At 36.2% G+C, this 25,008-nt stretch overlaps 4 protein-coding genes across 5 annotated transcripts; 2 read left to right on the plus strand and 2 right to left on the minus strand.

The window, feature by feature from the left end:
• The first annotated feature begins 259 nt into the window (after positions 1-259).
• On the plus strand, positions 260-1,420 carry LOC120494502 (odorant receptor 131-2-like). The gene has a single exon (XM_039693680.2). The coding sequence runs from the start codon at positions 260-262 to the stop codon at positions 1,229-1,231; it is 972 nt and encodes a 323-aa protein (XP_039549614.2). The 3' UTR covers positions 1,232-1,420.
• Positions 1,421-3,897: 2,477 nt separating this feature from the next.
• On the plus strand, positions 3,898-5,021 carry LOC120494744 (odorant receptor 131-2-like). The gene has a single exon (XM_089123704.1). It carries the CDS (start codon positions 4,056-4,058, stop codon positions 5,019-5,021), a length of 966 nt encoding a protein of 321 aa, XP_088979830.1. The 5' UTR covers positions 3,898-4,055.
• A 682-nt stretch (positions 5,022-5,703) lies between these two features.
• On the minus strand, positions 5,704-13,397 carry ppme1 (protein phosphatase methylesterase 1). 2 transcript variants are annotated; one of them, XM_089123703.1, is made up of 14 exons: positions 13,125-13,397; positions 11,161-11,255; positions 10,952-11,043; positions 10,530-10,587; positions 10,308-10,359; positions 9,813-9,967; positions 9,478-9,568; positions 8,873-8,938; positions 8,473-8,599; positions 7,825-7,954; positions 6,512-6,556; positions 6,366-6,430; positions 6,193-6,260; positions 5,704-6,091 (listed from the first exon to the last, which is right to left on the minus strand). In XM_089123703.1, coding segments are annotated over exons 1-14 (1,128 nt in total). In that variant the 5' UTR covers positions 13,208-13,397; the 3' UTR covers positions 5,704-6,090. The 2 variants fall into 2 exon arrangements, with proteins under 2 accessions (XP_088979829.1, XP_088979828.1); XM_089123702.1 differs by having other exon boundaries at positions 8,473-8,617.
• Positions 13,398-14,488: 1,091 nt separating this feature from the next.
• On the minus strand, positions 14,489-24,347 carry sms (spermine synthase). The gene is made up of 11 exons (XM_089123657.1): positions 24,180-24,347; positions 22,729-22,849; positions 19,736-19,823; positions 18,820-18,884; positions 18,561-18,736; positions 18,299-18,455; positions 18,105-18,192; positions 16,689-16,803; positions 16,520-16,599; positions 16,323-16,438; positions 14,489-15,396 (listed from the first exon to the last, which is right to left on the minus strand). The coding sequence occupies exons 1-11, from the start codon at positions 24,223-24,225 to the stop codon at positions 15,366-15,368; spliced, it is 1,083 nt and encodes a 360-aa protein (XP_088979783.1). The 5' UTR covers positions 24,226-24,347; the 3' UTR covers positions 14,489-15,365.
• Positions 24,348-25,008: the final 661 nt, after the last annotated feature.

The raw sequence follows: 25,008 nt of genomic DNA on the forward strand, positions 1-25,008 counted from the left end.
CCCATGTGGTTCTGTCTGCCTCTGTTTAACATCTATATAAGTTCAGGAGCAGTGTGTGTGGAATCTGCAGCTGGAGCAGATGCAAGGTCGATATTCACAGTAGAAAGACAACACGTTTGTGTAAGAGGTCTGTTGTGTCCTGCAAACTTTTGAAAATATTCGTCATCAACAGATGGAAAAAGATTGCATCAAACTGCATTGATCTTTAGTAGGCTATATTGAAATAAGTCTTGTTTCAATGCTTCTTGTATTTCAGCTTATGGCGGCGTCCAATGGCACAGCTGGGGATGTGTCTTTCACTTATCAGCAGATCTTTAATCAAGACATGGATGCTGGGCTCAGTACTAAAACTGCAGTGGCTGTGTTAACATCTCTGTTCTTCATTTTTGTAAACTGTGTGATGCTCTTTGCTCTAGGAAGCAAGCGCGTGTTCCATGAGACGGCACGCTATATACTTTTTGGCCACATGCTTATGAATGACTCTGTGCTTTTGCTGGTCTCAATCTTATTGTATACACTGGCTCAGTGTTTCCTTCCAATACCGAAATCCATATGCACTCTGTTAGTGTTTATCTCCCACTGCACTTTCCGTAACGCTCCTCTGACTCTCGCACTGATGTCTCTGGAGCGGTACGTGGCGATCTGCTTCCCTCTGAGACACTGCAACATCGCCACACCAAAAAGGACTGGAATCGCCATAGGAATCATCTGGTTCCTTAGTTCTATAAATATTATAACTGACATTATTTTTGTTTTAACTGTCAACCCCAGTCATTTAGTCGGTATTTTATTTTGTACATTAGAAAAATTGTTTCTATTCAAATGGCAGCTGGATAAATATCAAGCGTTTGATGTTCTTTATTTTGTGTCGGTTGCAGTGATCATCATTTTCACATACATTAGCATTATGATCACTGCTCGGTCTGTCTCCTCTGATAAAGATTCAGCTAAAAAAGCCCTCAGAACGGTGCTGTTGCACTTGATTCAGCTGGGACTGTGTCTCACCTCTTTCCTGTATATTACAATAGAAAGAACACTGTACATAATGACTGGAACCAACTCTTCTCTCTTCATAAATCTCAGATATCTCAATTTTCTTATTATTCTCATTCTACCACGTTGCCTGAGTCCTCTGATCTATGGTATGAGAGATGAAGCAGTGTGGCCCTTGTTCAAATATTTTTTCTGCTATCGTTCAGGAAAAGTAAAGCCCTCTGTTAATGTACATTAATGTGTTTTTTTTGACAAATGGTTATATCCCAAAAGATATTGTGGCTCACGTGTTGCAAAAACCTAAACTTGTTCATCAAACTCTCAGATGAAATTATCTGCCAAAATATATTTAAGACTGTTATCTGGGGGAGTAATAGGCTGTCTCTGTGCATATTTTAACATAATCTGTATTCATACTATATATAAATTAGTATCCTTTTCATTTTATTTATATTATAATATAGAAGCTATTATTCACAAGTTTCTACCTGGGTTCTGAAATTACACTTGTATAAAAATAATTATATAAAATTAATTTTGGGAAAATAATAATGTCTCCTAACCTAACCAGGACAAACGTATAAACATAAGATAAAAACTGTTAAAACCTCACCAAGAATTCTATGTGCGTTTCCATATAATTATAATTAATTATGCAGACAGCTAGCCTGTATAATGCATTTGTACACTTTTGGACTGTTATAGAAAGTCTTTTCAAGGCTTTTTGTATCTACAAACAACATTTATGTATAGCTCATTATGCATGTAAATAAACCACCCTTACTGTATGTGAGATTGTGTAATAAATAGTTTATTCATTTATTAATAGATACAGTGAATATAGAAATAGTTCAGCATTAATTTGTTTGCTTGCTCACAATATACTCTATGAACAAACCTGTATAATGTCAATTTATTTCTCTTTATAATGTTTTTTATTTCTATTATATCTCACATTTATGATCTAATTATATGTACATACGACTAAGAGACAGAATGCTCCTACCAGACAAGAAGGGATGACGGCATTACAGCAGAGAAGGTCTTGCATTGATTTAGGGACTGTAAACAGAGATGGACCATACATCCCCAGTCTCACTCATTTTAAATCTGAATTTTCATGTATTCTGGCATAATTGGGTGTTTAAATAAACAAAAACATTTTATGACGGAATAATAGCCTACATAGTAAGTATAATTTTTTAAGATACGTATAGATAAATAACTTAGTACAACATTTGTGCAGCCTCAAAATTAAAGGCTTCAGTGAGCTTCTATTTTTAAACGGGGAATAGCCATTTTATGTTTTGAAGAGGTTAATAAAGGCCTTCTGAAGCGAAAAGATGATTTAGTGTAAGAAAAATATCTCCCAGTTACTGTAAAAAAAACATGCTATACCTTGAAGAAACCTCAAATAAATGCTATTTTAATGCATTTTAAGATAGAATTTTTTATATTGGGCACTTTAATTTACACATGAATTGGTTGTGGTAACCTGCAATTTACACTTTAAATTCATAAAATTTGAAGAACAATCACACCAAAATAGGGCTGTAACGATACAATATAAAAGCGAAATCGCGATACTCAGCGTGAGAAGGCAGAATTGCGACACACCCCTTCCACCTCCCGGAGTTATCCTTCCCGTACAGATCCATTTCTGTATCACATCTTTAAACTATTATTTGAAGTTAACATTATAAAATACCAGTGTTGTAGTCGAGACCACCTCACTCGAGTCCGAGTCGACACCGAGACCAGAGAGAGTCGAGTCTGAGTCAAGACCGAGTCCAGAGAGTCGAGTCCGAGTCGAGTCCGAGACCAGAGACGGTCGAGTCCGAGTCGAGACCGAGACCAGTGAGGGTTGATTACCTAATTTACTTTTATTTACTTAGAGAAATACTTTTTTTTCACTGAATTTACTTAGAGTTTAAAAAATATGATCAGTTTAGGGTAAAAAGGCCACATAGTAGGTGGTGTTAAGTAATTTTATTACAATTTGTCATGCGCAGTTGCGCACTAGAAAATCACCAATCACTGCGTGTCAATCAATTTGAAGAAATATTTTAACATACATTAATAATCATAAAAAAATATTTTTAATTGAACTGGAGTGGACTCGGGAATAATTCCGAGTCCTAAAAAAAAAAATGTTCGAGTACGAGTCAATTCCGAGTCCAAATGGACACGAGTCCGACAAGACCAAGACCATTAAAATATGGTCTCGAGACCGAGTCCGAGACGAGTCCGAGTCTCGAGTACTAACATGCCGTAAGTTCTCGGCCAGATCCGCACAACGGACCTGGGCCGGTGTCTTTTGGCACAACGGGCCAATACCGACACGGCTCCCTTTTTTCCTCATCTGGACCAGAACTGGGCCCGCTCTGGATTCCATGATGTGGATTTTGCCCAAATGTGGGCCAGATCTGGCCCAACTATACATATCTAGAATTTAAAGAATCTTCTCACATCATCTAATAGGCTATCTTAGTCTTATGCCACTGATATTTTTTTCTGTTAGGTTTCAACATGAAATGCTTAGGCAATAAAAAGTTGAAAGTAGCCTACTACTTTAGAAGTTTACACTAAGATGTACACTTTACACTAAAACACCATCTGTGTTAGCACTAATTCACAGCCAGTATAGGCTACTTCACATGCGTTTAAAAAAATATATTGCACAGTAAATTTTACATATTCAAAGGCTTTCTTTTATCCATCTTTGAATGCTACACAAAGGCTACCCCCCCCTCCCCCCTCCCAAGACACCATACCCATGCATGCATACCCATGTGGTTCAATCTGCGATGCTTCAACATCTATAAAATGATGGACATAATTGTTTGTGGAATCTGCAGCTTTAGCAGATGAAAGGATGACGCCTCACTGAAAGGCAACACGTCTGTGTCTAAGGTAGTATGTTGCAAACTTTTTAAAATTTCACTTTTTAAAGATGCGACTTTAAGTAAATAGCTATTAATGTAATTGCATGATTTACACTGTAAACTTGCTCTAATGAATCTAATTGTTCTTTTTGTTGTTGTTGTTGTCTTTAAGCTATTATGGCGGCGTCCAATGGCACAGGAGATGTTTCATTCATTTATCAGCAAATCTTCAAGGTAGACTTGGATGCTGGGCCCAGTACTAAAATTTCAGTGATTTTGTTCATATCCGTGTTCTTCTTTTTTGTAAACTGTGTGATGCTCTTTGCTCTAGGAAGCAAGCGTGTGTTCCATGAGACGCCGCGCTATATACTTTTTGGCCACATGCTTATGAATGACTCTGTGCTTTTGCTGCTCACAACTACCATGTACACAATGGGATCATTTTACCTTCAAGTAACTAGAATCGTCTGCACTCTGTTAGTGTTTATCTCCTACTGCTCTTTCCGTAACGCTCCTCTGACTCTCGCACTGATGTCTCTGGAGCGGTACGTGGCGATCTGCTTCCCTCTGAGACACTGCAACATCGCCACACCAAAAAGGACTGGAATCGCCATAGGAATCATCTGGTTCCTTAGTTCTATAAATATTATAACAGACATTATTTTTGTTTTAATTGTCAGTCCCAGTTTATTTCTAGATGTTTTATTTTGCACACAAGAGAAATTGTTTCTATTCAAATGGCAGCTGGATAAAACTCAAGGGTTTGATGTTCTTTATTTTGTGTCTGTTGCAGTGATCATCATTTTCACATACATTAGCATTATGATCACTGCTCGGTCTGTTTCCTCTGATAAAGATTCAGCTAAAAAAGCCCTCAGAACGGTGCTGTTGCACTTGATTCAGCTGGGTCTGTGTCTCACCTCTTTCCTCTATGCCACGATAAACAAAGCACTGAACACGGTGACTGACAGCCCTTCTCTCTTCATAAATCTCAGATATATAAATTTTCTTATTGTTCTTATGCTGCCTCGTTGCCTGAGTCCTCTGATCTATGGGATGAGAGATGAAGCAGTGTGGCCCTTGTTCAAATATTATTTCTGCTATCGTTCAGGAAAAGTTAGGCCCTCTGTTAATGTACATTAATTGTATGTTACAAAAGATAATTTGAAAAAAAGTTAACGTGCAATAATAATTTCGGCTTTCAAGTAAATGTTTAATTATGATAAATGCCATATTTAAAAATGTTTTGTCTGAGAAGGTCAAGGGAACCATATACTTTTACATTAAATTACAAAAAAAATTCTATTCTAATATAGAAGATGATTTTAAGTGGAATTTACATCTTACTGCTTAAACAAAGCATTCTCTGTCAATTGTTATCAAGCTCTTAAAAGAATCTTTCGTCATATATGCAGACAGCTTGTATTATGCACATACACTTTGGACTGTTCAATGTGTGTGAAATAAAGCAATGTATTAAATTATTAACAGTATATTGTAGTTTGTCTTACCACAATATGAGTTTATCTTTAGTATAAGCTTATATTGATTCTATCAATAAACTTATGAATTTGATTATGGCTGTTTAATTTTGCTTACATATGAAACTAATACTGCAAAATATTAATGGCAGAATTTGTAACTCAATAAGCTAAACTACTCATTAAAAGAATTGTCTCATACCTTTTTTTTCTGGGAATCAGGAACCCATTTAATTCACTAAAAAGAAATTACATTCAGTGACAAAAGGCATAGAATAAAAGGTTGATTTTTACACCCTGTGAAAATCAATATTTATTCCAAGCCCTTGAATGAATGAGCAGACTGCGGAAATCTCTTTTTATTTTTTCCTTGAAATCGGCAACCGACCAACACTTTCACCACAGTATGATGCAATCATCCTAATTACAACAATAAACAAGCAAGGCATCAGAGGAAATGCAAAAGAAATCAGTTAAGGGGCAAATAAAAATGTAAATATACATAACGATTTTAAATTAAAGTATTATTGTATTATTATTTCCTGCCAATGTAGCCATGAGAACTTTAATGACTACAGCAAACATACATAAAGTCATACAAAACTGAATATAATTTAAGAATGAGTTCGCAGTAAATGAGTCATCATGATTTTGGTTGTATTTTAATCCCCAATGAGAGCAGAGAGGGATGACAGCGCTGGATGAAGACTACGAGTGGAGGTTACACATCGTCTGTTAAAGCAAACACCACACACGGAAGCCGAAAAAGAGCAAGATTAGAAACCAAATTAAATATATGAATTATACGATTCACTCAACTTTTGACTTCTTACCAGGGGAAATCCTCTTTGAATTCAGTGAACTTGTTACGGACCATGAATGTGGCTAGAGCATCAGCTACCTGCAAAAAGGCATATTATAGTTCAGAAGAAACCAAATCAGTAAAACACTACAGCTGGAACTAATATGTCCAAGGACTGTGACCCTATGATACAAACAGACGTACTTTTTCCGGGGCATCTTCATGAACAGCATGGCCACATTGTGGTAGAACCTGCATCTGAAACTTTCCTGTGATAATAATTAAAGAAGAGATGAAGGACCTTCTGGCCACAGCAACATGCCTGATGAACAGAAATATCAATGCCTTACCTTGCATTTGCCCAATGGTAAGATCTTTATCAAGCCTGTCAACACCTGTAGGAAACACATTATTACCCATTAAAGTCAACATGTCATTGTAATTTTTTTTATAGAATATTGCAGTATTTTTTTAATAAAATGATTTATCTATGTATATTATTTTTTTATTTCACGTGCCCCCCTAACCTTTAATGAAAACAACTCCCCCTCCCTTCTCTGATGACGTGTTTACTGGAATAAGGGTGAGGCAACCTGCCACTCACATGACACCACAGCAATAGCCAACGACCCAATCAATTCCCAATAAACAAAACCAAGTCCCGCCATACAATTTTTTCTTGTTCAAGATGCCGTTTTACCAGGATATACGTCACAATGGAGAAGAAAAGACTATCGCGACTTCTTTTTCATGACGACTTTAAAGGGATAGTTCACTTTGAAATTAATTTTTGATATGTTTTAGCTTACCTCAAGGGCATCTAAGCTGTAGGTGTCTTTGTTTCCACAATTTTGATATTTTTAGGTCAAACCGTTCTTGTCAGTCAGTCATATAATGCAGGTCTATGGGGTCCACCTCAAAGAGCATGCACAGAGAAGTGAAAATTAAACATGATTTAATGACTCATAAATGTAAGTACACATTGATGGCCTAAGACACGAAACGAGCATTTGTGTGAGAAAACGAACAGTATTTACATCGTCCAAGTGATCTGAAGGCACAGGCGCTTCGTTCTGCGCAAGCCCCGGAAAGCGCCAGAAGTGATCTCTCGCGTGGTTGCGAAAAAAAATCAACGTAGTCTGTTGATATATCGAAATTGTCTTCTATTGCGATTTCCTGTATATCTAAATATATTTAGATCTTCACAGTGAAAGGTCAAAGTTCCAAAATCTCTGTGTAAAGTATGAGTGACGTACACCCGCGGGAGATCACTTCCGCCGCTTTCCTGCATGCTTGCGCAGACAGAAGCGCCCTCGCCCTCAGAGTACTTGGACGTGACTGTGATTACAAGAGGTAAAAACGATATACGTTTTCTCACACAAACTGCTCGTTTCGTGTCTTAGGCCATCAATGTGTACTTATATTTACGAGTCATTAAATCATGTTTAATTTGGACTTCTCTGTGCATGCTCTTTGAGGTGGACCTCCATTATATGACTGACAGACAAGAACAGTTTGACCTAAAAATATCAAAATTGAAAATACAGTGGATACAAAGACACCTACATATTTGATGCCCTTGAGGTAAGCTAAAACATATCAAAAATTAATTTCAAAGTGAACTATCCCTTTAAGAGTTTTAAAATACATGTCTAAGCCTTACCAGCCAGCAGGAGGAGTTTTGGCACAGAGCAGCTGAGAAAGAGAGAAGACAATCCTTTAAACCAGCCTTCCCAGTACTTCTCTGTCTTTGAGAGTTCAACACGCCATGTGTACAGACATTCTTTCTTTATCTGCCAAATGGAAACATCATCAATCAATCATTTGCACATAAAATAATGTGATGTTTGATGTTCATTGTGAGACGTAAATAAGGGATAATGTACACTGCCATTCAAAGGTTTTGGGTATTCAAGTTTATTTGAGTATGTATGTTGAGTTCTCTATACTTTATGTTTCTTATACACACCAAAACTGCATTTATTTGATCAGAAATACAGTAAAACAGTAATATTGTGAAATATTTTATATTCATATTTTAATATATTTTAAATTGTAATTTATTCCTGTAGGTAGAGCTGAATTTTCATCATCATTACTCCAGTCTTTAGCATCACATGATTCTTTAGAAATCATCCTTATATAATTTTGATTAATTTAATGCATGCTTGCTAAAAAAAAGTATTAATTTCTTAAAAAAAAAAAACATCTAATGACCCATAACTTTTGAACTGTAGTTGAAAGTCTGTGAGTTCCTGTTGCAAAATAAGCCCTGAAAGGGTGATAAGATCAGAATTGAAACATTTACTACCTCTTGGTCATCCTCCTTCTTCCTTTTATGGTTGGATTCTCCTCCTTCTTCGTCTTCCTCTTCTTCTTCAATAATACCTTCACTGATGCTCTTGGAAACCCCTGGACTACTCAATGGCTCCTCACATCTAAACATCCAAACACATCTGATCACAACAATATATTCAATAGCTAAATATGCCAACAAATGTACAATTCCTGGAGCTAGTTAAAGGGACAATTCACACAAACATGTAAATTCTGCCATCATTTACTCACACTCAAGTTTTTCCAAACCTGTATGAGTTTCTTTCTTCTGCTGAACACAAAATAAGATATTTTAAAGAATGTTGGTAACTTAAGAGATAGAAGATGATGACAGAATTTACATTTTTAAAGGAGCCATATTAGGGAAAACTTACTTTTTCACCTGTCCAACCATTGACACTCGTGCAGACTCAATATTTCTGATCTGACCGCTTTTCACACTGTTAAGAAAAAAAAAGGTTCCCAGTTGGGATACATGAGGCACTGACCTCTATAATGTTTAGCAAACTAAAATAACTGTATTCTAAATAAACTAGATAAACAATCTGGGGTGCATTTCTCAAAATCCTTATTAGCCAAGTAGATCATAGTAGAGACCATTGGTGGCAATGTTTTTGGAAAATGCGGATCAGATAATTTACAGTTTAGCCCTGGCTTTCAATTATGCTGTAATGTTGAATGGCTTAATAACTTATTTTATCCCCCCCAAAAAATTCCATGTAATAGAGGCATCAATATCAGAGACCTTCAATCATTGTACTTATTTAAAAAAATCCTTTAAACAAATAATTAAAATATAAAATATTCAAAACACTGTTTTTATGTTGTTTTCAAACTAACTTGGAGATTCCTTGTGAAAATGACAAATTTTTAATGTTTGGTGCGATTAATAACAGAAATCTGTGCCATTAATTGATCGATTTTTATATATATTCCAGCACTAGATATTATTTTCCACAATATACTCAAAACTATATACCTCCATTCGATTGCGTTCTCCACAGATTTAAACGTTTTTGGTCGTCCTCTCAGAAAGTTTTGCATGCTGTTCAAGGCATCCATTGCTGTACCTGAAGAATGAACAAACTAGCATTAATGCATTCATAACACAAAGTCACCAATAATCAAACTGTATTGAAATCGATGACAAAATTTACAGTGGTTCCATAATGATTTTTGTAAATACATCAATAACTGCAACTCTGAGAGTATGCACTTGTAAATAAATATTTTAATTTTTCTCTTGTCATGAACTGTTTTTGCTTGTGTAAATTATGAAAAAAGGTAAAATAGGAATGAGGGGTGAAAACTTACCTTCCACAACATCAATAACACAAAGGCCAAGCAGTGATGGGACATGATTGGATGCAGCCGTGTGAACTGCTATTGCTCCGCCCATGCTGTGACCAATAATCATGATCGGAGGAGGGTTTTCACCATAAAGTGCCTCCACCACTTTTCCAATATCCCTGAGAGAAAGCAACATTTCAAAATTTGAAGAAACATTTCTAAAGAGTATGTTTACACGACAACGATGTACTAAAAACAGAAAGGTTTTTTAGGTCCCTTCCGCACCTATAGACTGAACATGCAATACACGTTAGCATGATGTCACCGTTTCCACAAATTTGCATTTTTGTGGTTTTTGTTGAAAAAACTTCTTTGAAACCTGTTTTGTGTTTGCGTTTTCAGGCCCCCAAAACACCGTTGTCATGTAAATGAAATGAACATACAATTTTTTTCCGTTTTAAGGCAATATAAGCGGCCCCTGTACAGACATTGAAATAAGAGAAATGAACACGTACTCACTTGGCCATTGTTTCAGCAGAGAGGTCATCAGGGTTCTTTACTTTAGAATCACCTAAATTTGATGAGAAATTGTGACATTTGAAAACAGGTGGATTAAATCATATATTTGTGTTAATTAAATGTATTGTTATTGACCTACGTCATTTTAAAATCAATGGTTTGTTATCAGCTAATTAACTAAATAAAGTACGTTTTCTAAAATAAGAGTTTGAAATCCATTACCATGTCCTCTGAGGTCCATAGCTGCAACCCTGCAGTTAATCCTACTGCATATAACAGACTGTAAATACAAACATCAAATAATATCATTTATAATATTAGCAAATATTTGAATTAAATATTTTTGCTTCATATTTTTGTGTAATGTGCTAAAAAAAAATCCAGGATTATTTTTTGTTTTGTAACAATATAGTATTGAACAAGGTACCAACAGGCCTAATTGTTCATGTTGGCCTATGTATATTTATAAGTAAATAAATATACATATATTTACTACACATACTGTTACACGTGCCGTTTATTATTAGAGGACAAAACAGAGGACCTTTTTTCAACATCTGTCTCTTTATGATGTACATGATGTATCATAAAAACACAGACCTAAAACATAGTGACATAGTGAGGTACGGCTTTAAGACACTCACAGTGAACACAGCCCAGGACAGTGCAGAGTGACCTCCTCCATGAAGGAGCAACAGGACAGGACCATCAGAGCCACTGCTGTAAATTCTGAATGTGTACAAAGGAGTCAAGGAATGTTTTACTCAATAGAATGTATTATATTACATGAGGTACATAAAGGGCAATATTTTAACATTTTCCAAGAGTCTCCTCAACAATTAAGCAAAGGATATGTCTTTGCTGTTGTCATTTTCCACCTCCACATCCTCCATGGTTTCGAAGTACTGACTCCAGGGCAGAGGAGTAAAATCTCGTTTTCTTCCCGGTCTGCATAGAGAGAGGGAGAACAAAATAAAGTCATTTCTTATATCCTTGTGGGGTCAAAGAAACAGGTTAAATGACTGACCAAATGGATATAGATGTCAAGGAGAGAGGATGAACATGAATCAGAAGACACACCAGATAGTGATGGGAATTCAGTCTCATTTAAGCAAATCGGTTCTTTCGAACTCTTTCGCACCATTACATAATGATAAGCTGCCATTTAAAGTCATCATAAAACAGAAGATTTAATTGATTTGATTGTATATCCATGTGAAATGGCTTTTCGAACTAGAAAAAATGTATGGCGACTGGCGAGACTTCATTTTGTCCCTCGGGAATTGATTGGATCTTTGTGGTTTGCTATTGCTGTGATGTCATGCGAGTGACGGGTTGACTCACGGCAGTAAACACATCATCAAAGAAGAGAAGATATGACGTTGCAAGAGGAAGGGGAAGTTATTTTGATTAAAGATTACAAGGGCAATTCAATAAAAAGAAAAAAATCTGACGTGCACTGATAAATCATTTAGAATAAATACTGCAATATTCCATACAAAAAAAAAAAAAATAGGAAATGTCAATTTTGATTTCATGGTGACCAACTCTGTTTTGTAAGTGGTTTGAAAAAGGATCATACACTCCTGGGCAAAAAATGGATTATTGGTTAGGAAATTAGATAAATTTAACCAAATGCACACACACACACACACACAAAAACATTGCTGTGTAAGAAAAACATTAAAGACAGAATGAAGCTTTGGGAGAATATTTGAAGTTGTGTGTGGAGTGATGAATCACAATGTAACAAGATTTGCACGATGATGCTCTTCTAAAATCTGCTGAGAAATATAATAATAAGTGCATTTGTAGCAGAGTGGAGCATGGAGGAGGAGTTTCATAGTGTGGAGAGCCTTTTTACTTGTTGCTGTTATGTGTGTGAGCTACATTACTGTAAAAAGTAACCAAATGTCGTACAGGTGAATATTGCAGAAAGGTTTGCTTCCCACAAATGAAAAGATGTTATCTAAAGAGGAATTATCAGATGTTTTTTTTTTCTCAACATGACAATGCACCTGCCCAAACTGCAAAGACAACCAAGAAGTGGCTTGAGAACAAGTCCATCAGGGTCATGTTTTGGCCCTGATCAGAGTCAGATTTTGAACGCTACAGAGAATATTTGGTCTCACTTTAAACACAAATGAACTGGGATACATTTTTCAACAACTCGTGAACTGCTAGGAGTCATTAAACACTATGGTCTACAGTATCTTGCGCAATTCTTGCTAATTTCCAGAGCAGTGATTAGTGAGTAATATGGTTCAGACCATTAAAAGTTCAATAAAGATGTTGCCATTTTTGTCTGGGCCTGTTTTTTTTTTTGTTTTTTTTAACGAGGAGTGTACAATCAAATAGTAAATACATGTCTTAATTCATTTTATTTTGTATCATCTGAAGAAACTTTCTTATCGCTCTCTCATTTGAAACGGTCAGAAACAGACGGTTGTTGCGTTGTTGTTGATTTGAGAACCGCTTGAGCCTATTAAATCTCGTTCAATAGCTTTATTGAAAGATTCAGTCATCGGTAACGATTAAGTCGTGATCACGGTAGCTAACAGTTAGATGAGACACAGAACGCGAGGGACCGCAGACAGCTGAACAGAGAAGCAAAATCTAATGTTGAATGGATTTTTAGACTTGTTTATTATTACGTGCGACAAATATTGAAACAGTTAAACACATATTAGACAGTTATGACTCGTCGTGACAGCTATCAGCTATCAACGATAGTGTTGTTAAAACACCTTGCACGTTATGTAACTTACCGATGTGCATATGATTCAATGAATGATATGATGAAGTGTGTAAACTCACCCCATTCTTATTTTAGACCCAGACTGCAAACCTGCCATTGGGGGTTTGGAGGCTAGCAAATTCAATTGCAACTGTTTCTCCATGGTGCGAGGAAAACAAAACCCTTTGAGCACGTAAAGCGTCTAGCCCCCTTTGCACCATACGATCCTCTTCAATAAACAGTAACGTTACAGTTGTACAATTTACACATTCACGATAAATCAGACTAGTTCAGCAGACAGGTAAAGAAATCTATGTTCACACAAGTAATCTCCGCCCACCAGTATTTTTGCCCCGAGGGCATTATGGGAAATGTAGTCATGCTATTGGTTCTAAACACCAGCTCTGACGTCAAGGCCCATGGAAAGAACTACAACTAACAGAACACCAGTTTTGGTTCCTTTGCACGTAAACCACCCTGGAAAAATATGACGTAATGCAATACAAAGGATGATGGATTCCCCCATCATTTGGTTTAGTAAATATTTAAGTAATATAAAATACAAATATAAAATCAATATTTAGAAAACAGTCAAGTTTGTAAGTTTCTGTAAAGCCTCGACTCATCTGCTTTCTGTTGTAGCCATTATTTTTACTGAAATAATATTTTTTTTTACCCCTGTATTTACCCTAAACTTATATAAATGAACAGATAAAATGTTTTTTATTTATTATTATTATTTCTTGTTAGCTATGTCTCTCTCACTCTCTCAATGTGTAGTAGAATTTATATATTTTATAATAAAAATTTATAAAATTTTAATCATAAGTTTAATGTATTATTGTTCATTTTTTGTTGTTCCTGTAAAATCACAATTAAGTATGTGTTGTGAGTTTGTCACATGTGCTATTAGCCACCCTGCCAAATTTGAATAATAAAAAAGCCAGCAAGAAGTAGATAAAATAAGCTATCAAAATCTTGAAATATATTTCTAACATTTATAATGCATTTAGAATTTATTTTTATTTTTTTTAATTGCCTTTACAGGGACTTTAATCCTACACTTAAAGCACTGGATTGTACATGCATTTGTTGAATATTGCATCCATTTTGTAATGATTGTTTTGTAATATATGGAAAGAAAATGCAAATTCAAATGCAATGTAAATGTAAAAAATGATTTGGACCAAGGATAATGAAAACTTACCATTGACTTGCATAGTAGAAAAAGAAAATGCAAAGGAAGTCAATGGTGCCAAACAACTGCTTGGTTCCAAACATTCTTCAAAATATCTCCCTTTGTGTTCAGCAGAAGAAAAAAACTCATTCAGGTTTGCAACAACTTGAGGGTGAGTAAATGATGACAGAATTTTCATTTCAGGGTGGAGTGTCCCTTTAAATGTTTTCATTGGAGTGCATAAGAGAGAAGACAAAAAAAAAGAGATTTGATATTTTTCTCCTTAATTGCTTTAATAGATGATTATCACTCTCATTAACAGAAGTTTCTTTTCAGGGCAGGATCACTGGTACATGGTGAAATAAAATAAAATAAATAATATCAACGAAGCACCATAATATGGATAAAAGGCATGAATCTAAGTGGCCTACATTCAGTAAAAACTTCTTAAGAAATGCAAAAACACTAAGCAGGGAAACCTACTTTGGACCTAGTTTGTGCTAATTATAAAAAATTAAACATTCACAGTTCAGAAAAAATGAAAATCGCCACAGCAAGGACTTTTTTTTCCCTTTTAAGACATATTTAGGGGCTTCAATAGACTATTTGGTGAAATCTCTGCCAATAAACTCCCTTTGAGGAATCTTAATTGAAAATCACACTCAAGCCACCAGTTAAAAAAGGATGCAAAAAATTCAAACACAGAGGTCAACAAAAAGAAAAAAATATGGAGCTACAGTAAAACACAAAGAGCATTGTCAAATCTGAATCATAAGAGTAAATCCTCAAAGGCAGGAGTCAGAAATGTGTCTAGATGCTTCGCCACCCTCCAGGCTTCAGTATCATCAGCAGTGTCACTCACACACCACAGCGCACCCTGGAGGGCCCCACGCAAACAACATCAAACAAACAATAACAACCATCCCAGTCAAATTTTAAACAGAAAAATGCAAATACCAATGTCAAAAAAAAAAAGAAAAAAAAAGAGGAAGGCGGTTCATTTTTGGACGTGAGGGGAGAGTAGAAACAGAAACAGTGCTTGGAGAGATTTGTGCACGTCTCTCCTCAGTGCATCAGAGGTGAGGGAGAAGTCTTCACATTCCGGCAGGACTTTCGAGGAGAGAGTGTGGAGGAGGAAGAGACATTACTTCTTCCAGATGGTGTAAAACACCCATCTGAGTTAGCTTGTTAAGGAACTGACCGTTCATGTGACAAAAGCTGTGTTTTCTTGACAATAATGCCAAATTTCAGTGGACAACAGAAAAGTATGGTTAAAAGGTTATATATTACTTTGTGGTTAAAAGGTTATATATTATTAATACACACACAAACAAATGTTCAAAGGGTGTGAATCTTAACTAGTCTCACAAACGTCAACGATTTGATTCAATATGCATGATGCATCATGATGTGTTGCTACCTCAATTTACAATATTACACATGGCTACATTTTCGTCAATGAATAGAAGCAGTCACATATATGAACTCTGAACATAGCACACAACAGGAGCATTTTATAAACACTAGAAAATACTAAAAGCACATAAAACGGTCAAGTAGTGTTCTTTAAGTTGCAATGACTCTCTCACACACACTAACACATGCTGTAAATATTAAAACCGTGGTTTAAAAAAAAACAAAAAACTTTTGTTTGGGTCCACATTGTGGAAACAATTAATTTAAACACCCCTAATACATACATACACACACACTGTTTATGTTCACTTAAGACCTAACCACGTTTTCTAGGATATACACCAAACTGGGCATGTTGACATATTTTTTGTGCGATTTTGTCAGTTGCACCATTGTAAATGTAAAATAGATTTAAAATAGATTGTGTGTCTATATATATATATAATCTATATTTAATCACAATCTATTTTAAATCTATTTTACATTTAAAATGGTAAAAAAGATTTTGGATACGTTTGGTTTATATCCTAGAAAACATGGTTCTGTCTTAAGTGAACATATCTATGTGTGTTTGTATATATATATATATTTTACATTTCAGATGAGACATTTCACAGACATATTTCCCACACATTATTAACGTATTTTAGCCCGAGGGACTGACCAGGTTATTTAAAAAGGATACAGCTCCATATATGAGGGAACACACACCACCTCTTTGGAAAAGTCCACTTTGCACGAAAGTCTCCCCAAAAGCTTTTCATATTCACTGAGTGCATCAGTCAGATTCGCACAATTACCCTGCAGGCAGAAAATAACAACATTAAAGGATTAAAAGACAGCAAAAAGTCACAGCAATTTTAACTGCATGCCCCCCCTCACCTGCGTGAAATATTTTCCACTAGGCCGCAAAACTCTAATAGAGAGGTCAAGGATGAGTCTTAGAAATTCCCAGGTCGAATCTATAGAACAATACAATACAAATTGATTTAATATTTGTAAAAAATGTAAGACCCGGACAGAAGTGTAGCCGCATATACTGTATACTAACCCTCCTCCGGTGCAGTGGAAATAGGAACAGCTGTCAAATCATTAATGACGTAATCAAACGTCCTCCCTTGCTCTGCAAACTTTTTAAGTACGGGAACACAGTCTTGAACCAAAATCTGAAAAAAAAAGAAAAAAAAAAAAGAAAAAAAAATACATTCATTGTTATCCAGTTGCCCAAGGTTTGGGAAATTTCCTTTGACTACATTGCACTCGTTTCAAAAGCAGGAAAGGGGCCTCTTTGTAACTTATGTTTCACACAACAATATGTTTAGCAACCGATAAACGGTTCGGAGAAAGAGACAAAACAGAACAAACGAACGAGAATGTGTAAGACAGTCTAATATAGACTCTACCATTCAAGAGTTTCAAAAAGAACTTAATACTTTTATTCAGCAGGGACAAAACAAGTGACAGTAGAGACATTTATAATGTGACAACAAAAGATTTCTATTTTAAATAAATGCTGTTCTCTTGAGTTTTCTATTCATCAAAAAATTCTGCCAAAAATATTTGACGGCTTGCATAAAACTTTCAAGCAGCACAGCGGTTTTCAACATTAAAATTATTATAATAATGAAAATAATTATGATGAGATCAATATATCAAAGAAAATACAGAAATGATGAGACAGTGCTAGATCCTTAATAACAATCAAGTCAGATCAAAAGTTTTGCCATATTCTTTTCTGCATTATCTAAGTGAATGTTAAAATCTTGGTAGATGGTAAAACAGTAATGGTAAAACATAAATGAATGATTATCTCAAAAACTCATTAATTCATAAAAACAGAGTGAAAACTTTTTCCATGAAAAATGATCTTGTAATTCTGAGATAATTAATTTGTTAATTCAGAAAAACAGAGTAGATTTTGTTTCCTCAAGTGAATGCCGAGTGTCACGTGACCAAACCGGAAAACATGTCTCATCGCATCCGCTTGTCAGAGAAAGTGTTAACGGCCATAAGAACTGACGATATCTATGGATTTTTAAGGTAATCAGGGTAAGCTAACCTACCCAGTTCACTTTGTTATTGGTGTTTTATTCCATTTAAATATCTAAACATTACTGTGAAGAAGAAAAATGATATAAATACAGTTAGTTTTCTCACAAACGCTCGTTTCGTGTCTTAGGCCATCAATGTGTACTTACATTTACGAGTCATTAAATCACGTTTAATTTGGACTTCTCTGTGCATGCTCTTTGAGGTGGGCTCCATAGACCTCCATTATATGACTGACAGACAAGAACGGTTTGACCTAAAAATATCAAAATGAACTATACCTTTAAATCTATGTTGGTTGTGGTCTAATCTTTTAGTGTGATCCAGCCATTCTCAACTTCCTTATAAACTGAAGCTTGACTGGTATGTTTAGGAACAGGGACAAGAGCTGATAAAATGTTACAAAGTCAATCCTTACCTCATAACAATCACCCTTCAAGTTATCTAAAACATTCCCACACGTCTTCCTCATGTGTTTACGGCATCCATCAATCACCAGCTCATCAATGTAAATAATTAATTAAGGAAAGTACACATCTAAAATCAGTTACAGAGCTACAAAATACTGAGTAGTTTTCCATTTAACTGCAGTCAAGTGTTAGCATAAAGGATATCTCAACCATGGTGATCATCTTTGGTTTGAGCTTCACCGCCTCATGGAGAATTCCACCATCTCCTCCTCCCAGAATAAGCACCTCCTTTCCAGCATAGTGCTCTTTGCCGCTGCCCATAATGGCCTGAGTGTAGGGCAGATCACTTTCTGCCAGATCTGACATTTGATCACACTTAATTACCACAGAATCACACAATACAATACCCCCAAAACATCTCATGTATTTGAAACTAGCAGATAAACGATCCCCTTTTAACTTACTGACATCTCCGTTAAGAATAAGCATATTGCCGAACTGCTGCGAATGCAGGATTTTGATGTTCTGGTAGGCGGATTCCTTCTCGTACACAACTTCATCAATGTCGTACTCCATCAGCCTGCCGTCAGCCGTGGGCCAGTATCGGTCCACATCACTGCCTCGAATCAGCGCAGGGAGTCTGACAGGACACATTCAGTTAAACAGCTCATAACATGAGGGTTTATGGCAATTGATTCTGGATGAAAATAATGCTAGTTTCACCTCTTGATCCTTTGGATATTTCCATCCAGGAGAGCCTTTAATTTCTTCTCCAGTGCATTCAGTAGCTACAGAGAAAACATTGTTTTAATTATGACCTTCTGAATCAGGGAAGTAAACATATTCTAGAATGGTTGAATCACCCTCGCCTAATGTGGTCAGCATGCCGTACTGTTCGGAAGTTTTGTTTTTAATAGAGATTAATACTCATGTTCAGCAGGTATGCATTAAAATTAGGACTGTGCAAAAATTAATTGCGATTAATCGCATCCAAAATAAAAGTCTGTGTTTACATAATATATTTGTGCGTGCTGTATATAATTATTTTGTATATATAAATACACACACATGCATGTATATATTTAAGAAAATGTGTTATTCATATATAAAATATTTATATTTATATAATATAGATTATGTATTTATATATATATATATATATATATAGAATTTAAGCACAAATAATTCTTAAATATATACATGCATGCATAGGTATTTATATATACAAAATAATTATATACAGCACACACAAATATATTATGTAAACACAGACTTTTATTTTGGAAGCGATTAATCACAATTAATTTTTGCACAGCCCTAATAAAAAAATGATCAAAAGTGACAGTTAAGACATTTATAATGTTACAAAATATATTTTTTTCTCAAATAAATGTGTCAAAACAAACTCCACGAGACATCAGAGTTTTTATTTCGCCTTTAGAGGACACTCTTGTCCTGTATAATGACCCTTCTCAGCCGCTCCAGCAACAGACGCAACCTGGAAAAACTATCGGTATGGATTTTTGCGAATAATTGATTGTTCCAGCGATCATTAATCTGTGGTGATTAATTAGCAAAACTGATCCATCGGTTGTCCTCTTGTACTAGTATCACTATGACCTACATTCTGTTAACTCACATTGTCCACTTGCACTACATCATCCCCTTCAAGACACTGCAGGTCGAAGGTCACCAGACCATGGGAGTGCATTCGTAAGATGGCAAACCTGATACAAAGAAAATACAGAAGCACAATTAAAACCTCAAAACTGCAGTCAAAAACTATATTAAAAAAACTTGTGGTGCTCAGGCCAGATTCATCCCAGCTTAAGCCTGAACAAAGCCCCAACAGCTGTGTTTACTGCAAGCCACACACAAAACAGGAAGTGAGTGCCAAAGCCTTTAGATCAGACTCACAAAGCCACTAAAATGACCCAGCGCTCTACTAAATGCGGTCCTTTGTTGCACAGAGGATGCACTTAACTGACCAATCAATGGTCATCCTATATAGTGTCTGAACATTGGAGCACACCTGGTGTTTTCAGTGGGCCGTTTGTGTTTTCAGTTATCATTATTGTCAGTTAGGTTCAACATTATGCTTAGGTGTTTACGAGCAAAAACGCTCCATGAAACGGCCCTTTGGAAAGGGACACTCGTCTCTTTTTCCCAGCAGCAAGTTCGCCATAATGAGAGGGTGATTACATCATCATCCATTCTTCAAAGTCCGGTCCGTCCCTTCAGCTTAACAAAACCAGTTGAAGAGTTTTTGCATATTTGTAAATGGGGATGGGTATCGAAACCAGATGTTAAACGGCCCCGGAGCTGAATTACGAAATGCCACGGTATCGATAAGCTCCAAACCTAGACAAGCAAATTATACTTTAGGTCATATCTAAACAATAAAATACACAAAAACGAAAAAATGACCAGCTTGGACGTCTTAAATAGGTGCAAATAATTGGGAGAAAATATGATGTGTATTATTAGATGTGCATTCGGTCTTAATACGGCAGCAGTCTAATAAACCTGCGGACGATTGCGGCATTAATGTGAATCAAACAACAAAAGACAAAGAGAAAATAACTCACAGCTTTTGAATGAATAACTTTAGCTTTAATAAACATGAATCTATCAATTTAAACACTAGGCTAGGTCACATTAATTACCTGAACAGTAACTTTGTATCTTTGTTTTGTTGTATATTTATTTAACTATTTGTTTGTACTTTGTTTCTCTGTTCTTGTTCTTATTTTGTCTCATCTTATGTGATGAAATGCCTCCACTGGCCCATTCATTAGGAGTGCAACAGATCCCAGTTGATCCATGACCTGTACCAACCAGGCCACACGGATGTGTGATTCGCATGTGATACTGCATGTGATTCTGCATGTGATTCGCAGATTAATTGCCATAAAGTTTAAAATTTAACCATAATAGAGCGAAAGTTTATCATTTGCTCATGTTTAATCTTGACAATTTGCACATTCAAGCGGTTTTAAACCATTCAAGCGCAAGATGGGGCCAAAGAGATCTTGTTTGCGTGCTGTTATCTGACCGAATTGATTCCTTTTTCGCGTCTCTTTGTGCTTGAATGGACACATAAGTTGGAATACCCATCTCGGCAAGTATTTTCATAAACGCAGTCGGTTATGTCTTAAGTGAACATAGTGAACAGTTGAGAGAGAAATCGGATGTGTGTCATTATATTGGATCAGTTGATTAGGTCTTAAAGTGACAGCAGCCTATAAATACTCTCTGCTGTCTATGTCATTAATGTTAATCAAACAGCTAAAAACACTTCTGAATCTATATTTCATTTACTCCGTGAACAGTGTTATGTCAATACAGATTTGAACAGTGTTGCGATGTTAATTATGTTCCTAATTTGTTTTTAATATAAAAATATAACAAAAAGAACTGCTAACAATACAGTCAAAGTACCAAATCGATAAGTAAATGGTAAGAGTAGTAGTGTTGTCAAAAAACTCGGTACTTCGGTACCAAGTCGGTACTAAAAAAAAAAATGTTACGGTACCAGCTTTTCTAGGTACCGAGTACCAGGTTAATCCAGTTCAGTTCTAGACGCGCTGTCTGAAACGTGCACAGTTGCGTCCTCTTTATAACGCTGATATGGCTCTCTCTCTCTGAATCCACTTGTTGACACGAAAGGAGGAAAGAGCCACATATGGAAATATTTTGGATTAGGCTAATGTCACGTTGCCATAAGAGGCCGATTACATGCAAATTCGCAATTTCAAATAGGCGCGATTCAAGCGCGCTCATAATAAAAACTCGTTGGCGTTGCATAGCAACGACAGACGCCGCGTGAGAGCAAGCGCTTTGGAAAGAATAAGCACGCGCAAACATATAATTAAAAAACACGCGCGACATGTGAACGGCCTCTAAAGTGCTTTCGGGGTAGTTTGACGAGTACATGAGCACAGTAGTATCCACCCGACACCAGAGTAGGCTACTGGTATTAGTATTGTCATTTAATGTCAATGCCAGTTGGTGTATTCTTGCCTTTATAACTCAGCAGGTTTAAAAAGCTTTTAAAAAGCCTTTTTAAAATTAAATATGAATGCAGTTTTAGATGAAATAAAAGGACAGTCAAGTCAAATAAAACATGTTTTATGGTAATGCTACAAAGATACCATTCATCAACATTACTTAGTTATCAACACATTGAGTGAACAATATATTTTTACAACATTAATTAATCTTTGAAAATGTTATTTATTACAAACACCTGATTGTTCATGTTTGTTCACTTAATTCATTGTGCATTAAATAAATAATGGATTAAAACTTTACAAACAACTTTAAAAATGTGTTAGTGTATACTATTGTTTATTTTAGGTCATTTTATCTAATCCTTTTCTAAAGTGTTTATAATACAAATGTACAGTTTCCATACTTGTAACCGTGATAAACACTTAAATATATGTAAATTTAAACTAAGCTTTGGTACCGAAATTGGTACCGAGAACCGTGAATTTTTACTGGTATTGGTACCGAATACTGAAATTTTGGTACCGTGACAACACTAAAGAGTAGTAATACTGTTAAAACCTTAACAATACCCATCCCTAGTTCTTCCAAAAAACGTTTGAGGCAACTTTAGACGCTCACCTGCCATTCTTGCCGACGAAGGTTGCCAGATATCCTTGGCCCTCCGAGTCGTGGACATTTTCTGTCATTTCCTGCTCTTGAAATATAGACTGCAGGCCACGCACAGTCGCAGAGACATCAGCTAAACAGACAGAGGGAAAACCAACGATTACTTGATCCTCCGCCTCAAAAGCCCCTAAAGAAAATCTTCTTACTGAAGATGACTGACCTAAAGCCAATTTTGCAGCACACGTCTCAACTCATTTGCGCATTTAATAGTGTTTTTAAAACTACTTAAAGGGATAGTTCACCCGAAAATCATTTAAACCTGCATGGCCGTTTTTTTATTGGTGGAACCAAAAATACGTTATTTTGAGAAATGTCTCAAATGTCTTTTTTTTACATCCAATAGAAGTCAATAGTGATATCATTAGTGGATATTATCTGCAGGTTGGAGTAATGGGCGTAAAGGAATCGGGCGTGGAGAAAGGTCATCATTATTGATCACGAAAGCTGACTAACTGGTGTGGGGTACGGTTAGGGGTTAAATTTTATTGTAGGCGATCACCTTTGACCACACCCGTTAATTTGACCTGCAGGTATCCCAGTCTCAAACTAGGGTCTGCATCTGTCCATTACACAGAATTCATTTAATTCAGGGATTCAAATTTCTCTTGAATAATTTTTAACCTAGTTATGCAAAATATTTATTCATATCCATTCTACAGTTTATAAAGCTGAATGATTGAGTAATTTTATCTAATGTAAATAAATCTAAAACAATAATACATGATACTCTTGCACCTGTCACACTGCTCAAAAGAGATACGGCGTGTTTGTGTGCAATATCGAGACCGCTGTATGCAAGAATGGAAAACTCATCTTATCGGCTTGCGATATTATTAGCCAGTCAGATAGAGGAAATGCCATATAGACGAAAGACTTTCAGAGCTTGTCAACATACACACAAAAATGAATCGTTCAAAAAACATGTCAGATGCACGAGACTAAGTTACCTATATAGGATTTAAACGCTGTAACGTTACATACATAATAACTGGTAATATATAATTGGAAATATGTGTTTTAGTATGCACTGCGGTTAGCTCGCCTGCTAGTGCATATTTATATGTGCATGTGCACATATGAGCTCTATTCAAACGCAAGCTTCGGAGGAAAACCGACATTAGCCTCTGCTAACGCTGCTATGCTACCCCCCTAGAAGGTCATTTATCCGAGCAACCGTCACTAGGATATGTACAACAATATAAGTTTTCCCTCAACAGCAATGACATGCATCCCGCGGTCGTCTTGGCAATGCAGAAGTGGGACTGCAGCCTCGCTGCATTCTGAAGACACTAAAATCGCTTACAGGGCAGTTGCGAAGAGGCCCGTTTGTCTGCAGTGCAACACGAGCCCCTTCTTCTCTTCCACTCGCCCCCTTTCATTCATTTAACTGACATTTAACTTACCTGGCGCACGGAGCTTGAAGTCAAGGGTGTAATGTAGCACTGCCATGATGGGGTAAAGCCGTCTGCCATGCCTGGATGAGGCAGCCGGTGGTGAATCGGTGGAGAGTCTGTGGTGACAGAAGGAGAACGAGCACGCCGGGAGGAGGGGGTGTGTGTTGTGTGGTGTGTGCACTTCTCTCTCTCTCTCTCTCTCTCTCTCTCTCTCTCTCTCTCTCTCTCTCTCTCTCTCTCTCTCTCTCTCTCTCTCTCTCTCTCTCTCTCTCTCTCTCTCTCTCTCTCTCTCTCTCTCTCTCTCTCTCTCAGTCGAGCTCGGAAGTGGGTGGTTCGTAGCGCAGTGGTTTGTTTGATAACATCTTCTTTTTCAGTTTCCTAGAGATTTGTTCACTAGTTTTACAGGTTTAAACGGTTACTAAACATACACAGCAAACGCAGTTCACTTAGGTCCCAATTGTTATATTTTAAGAATGTTCGATAAGAACTATATCGAACAAAATATGCCATTAAGATACATTTTAATTAATGTAAGTGATATTTTCCAAATTCTTAAACTAATTTATTCGTTCTGTGGCCCTTTCTGCAGATTATCTATGTATTTTGTCAACTGCTGGCAAAGTATGACATCATTAACGCCCCAGTTTTTGTGGGCAAATGTAGCGTACAATTAGGCCTATTTATCATATTGCATTAATAACTGAAAATGAACAGTCTGAACGAACATTTGAATCCGTGCATGGAAGGGAACGGACATAATTCGTTTAGTTAAAAGATTTGTTCAATAACATCGATTCGTGGAAGACCCCGAGGCATGATCAAACCCAAACTCCATTTT

This window comes from Pimephales promelas, chromosome 19, assembly GCF_988280905.1.
Source record: "Pimephales promelas chromosome 19, fPimPro1.hap1.1, whole genome shotgun sequence".
Lineage (NCBI taxonomy): Eukaryota > Metazoa > Chordata > Actinopteri > Cypriniformes > Leuciscidae > Pimephales > Pimephales promelas.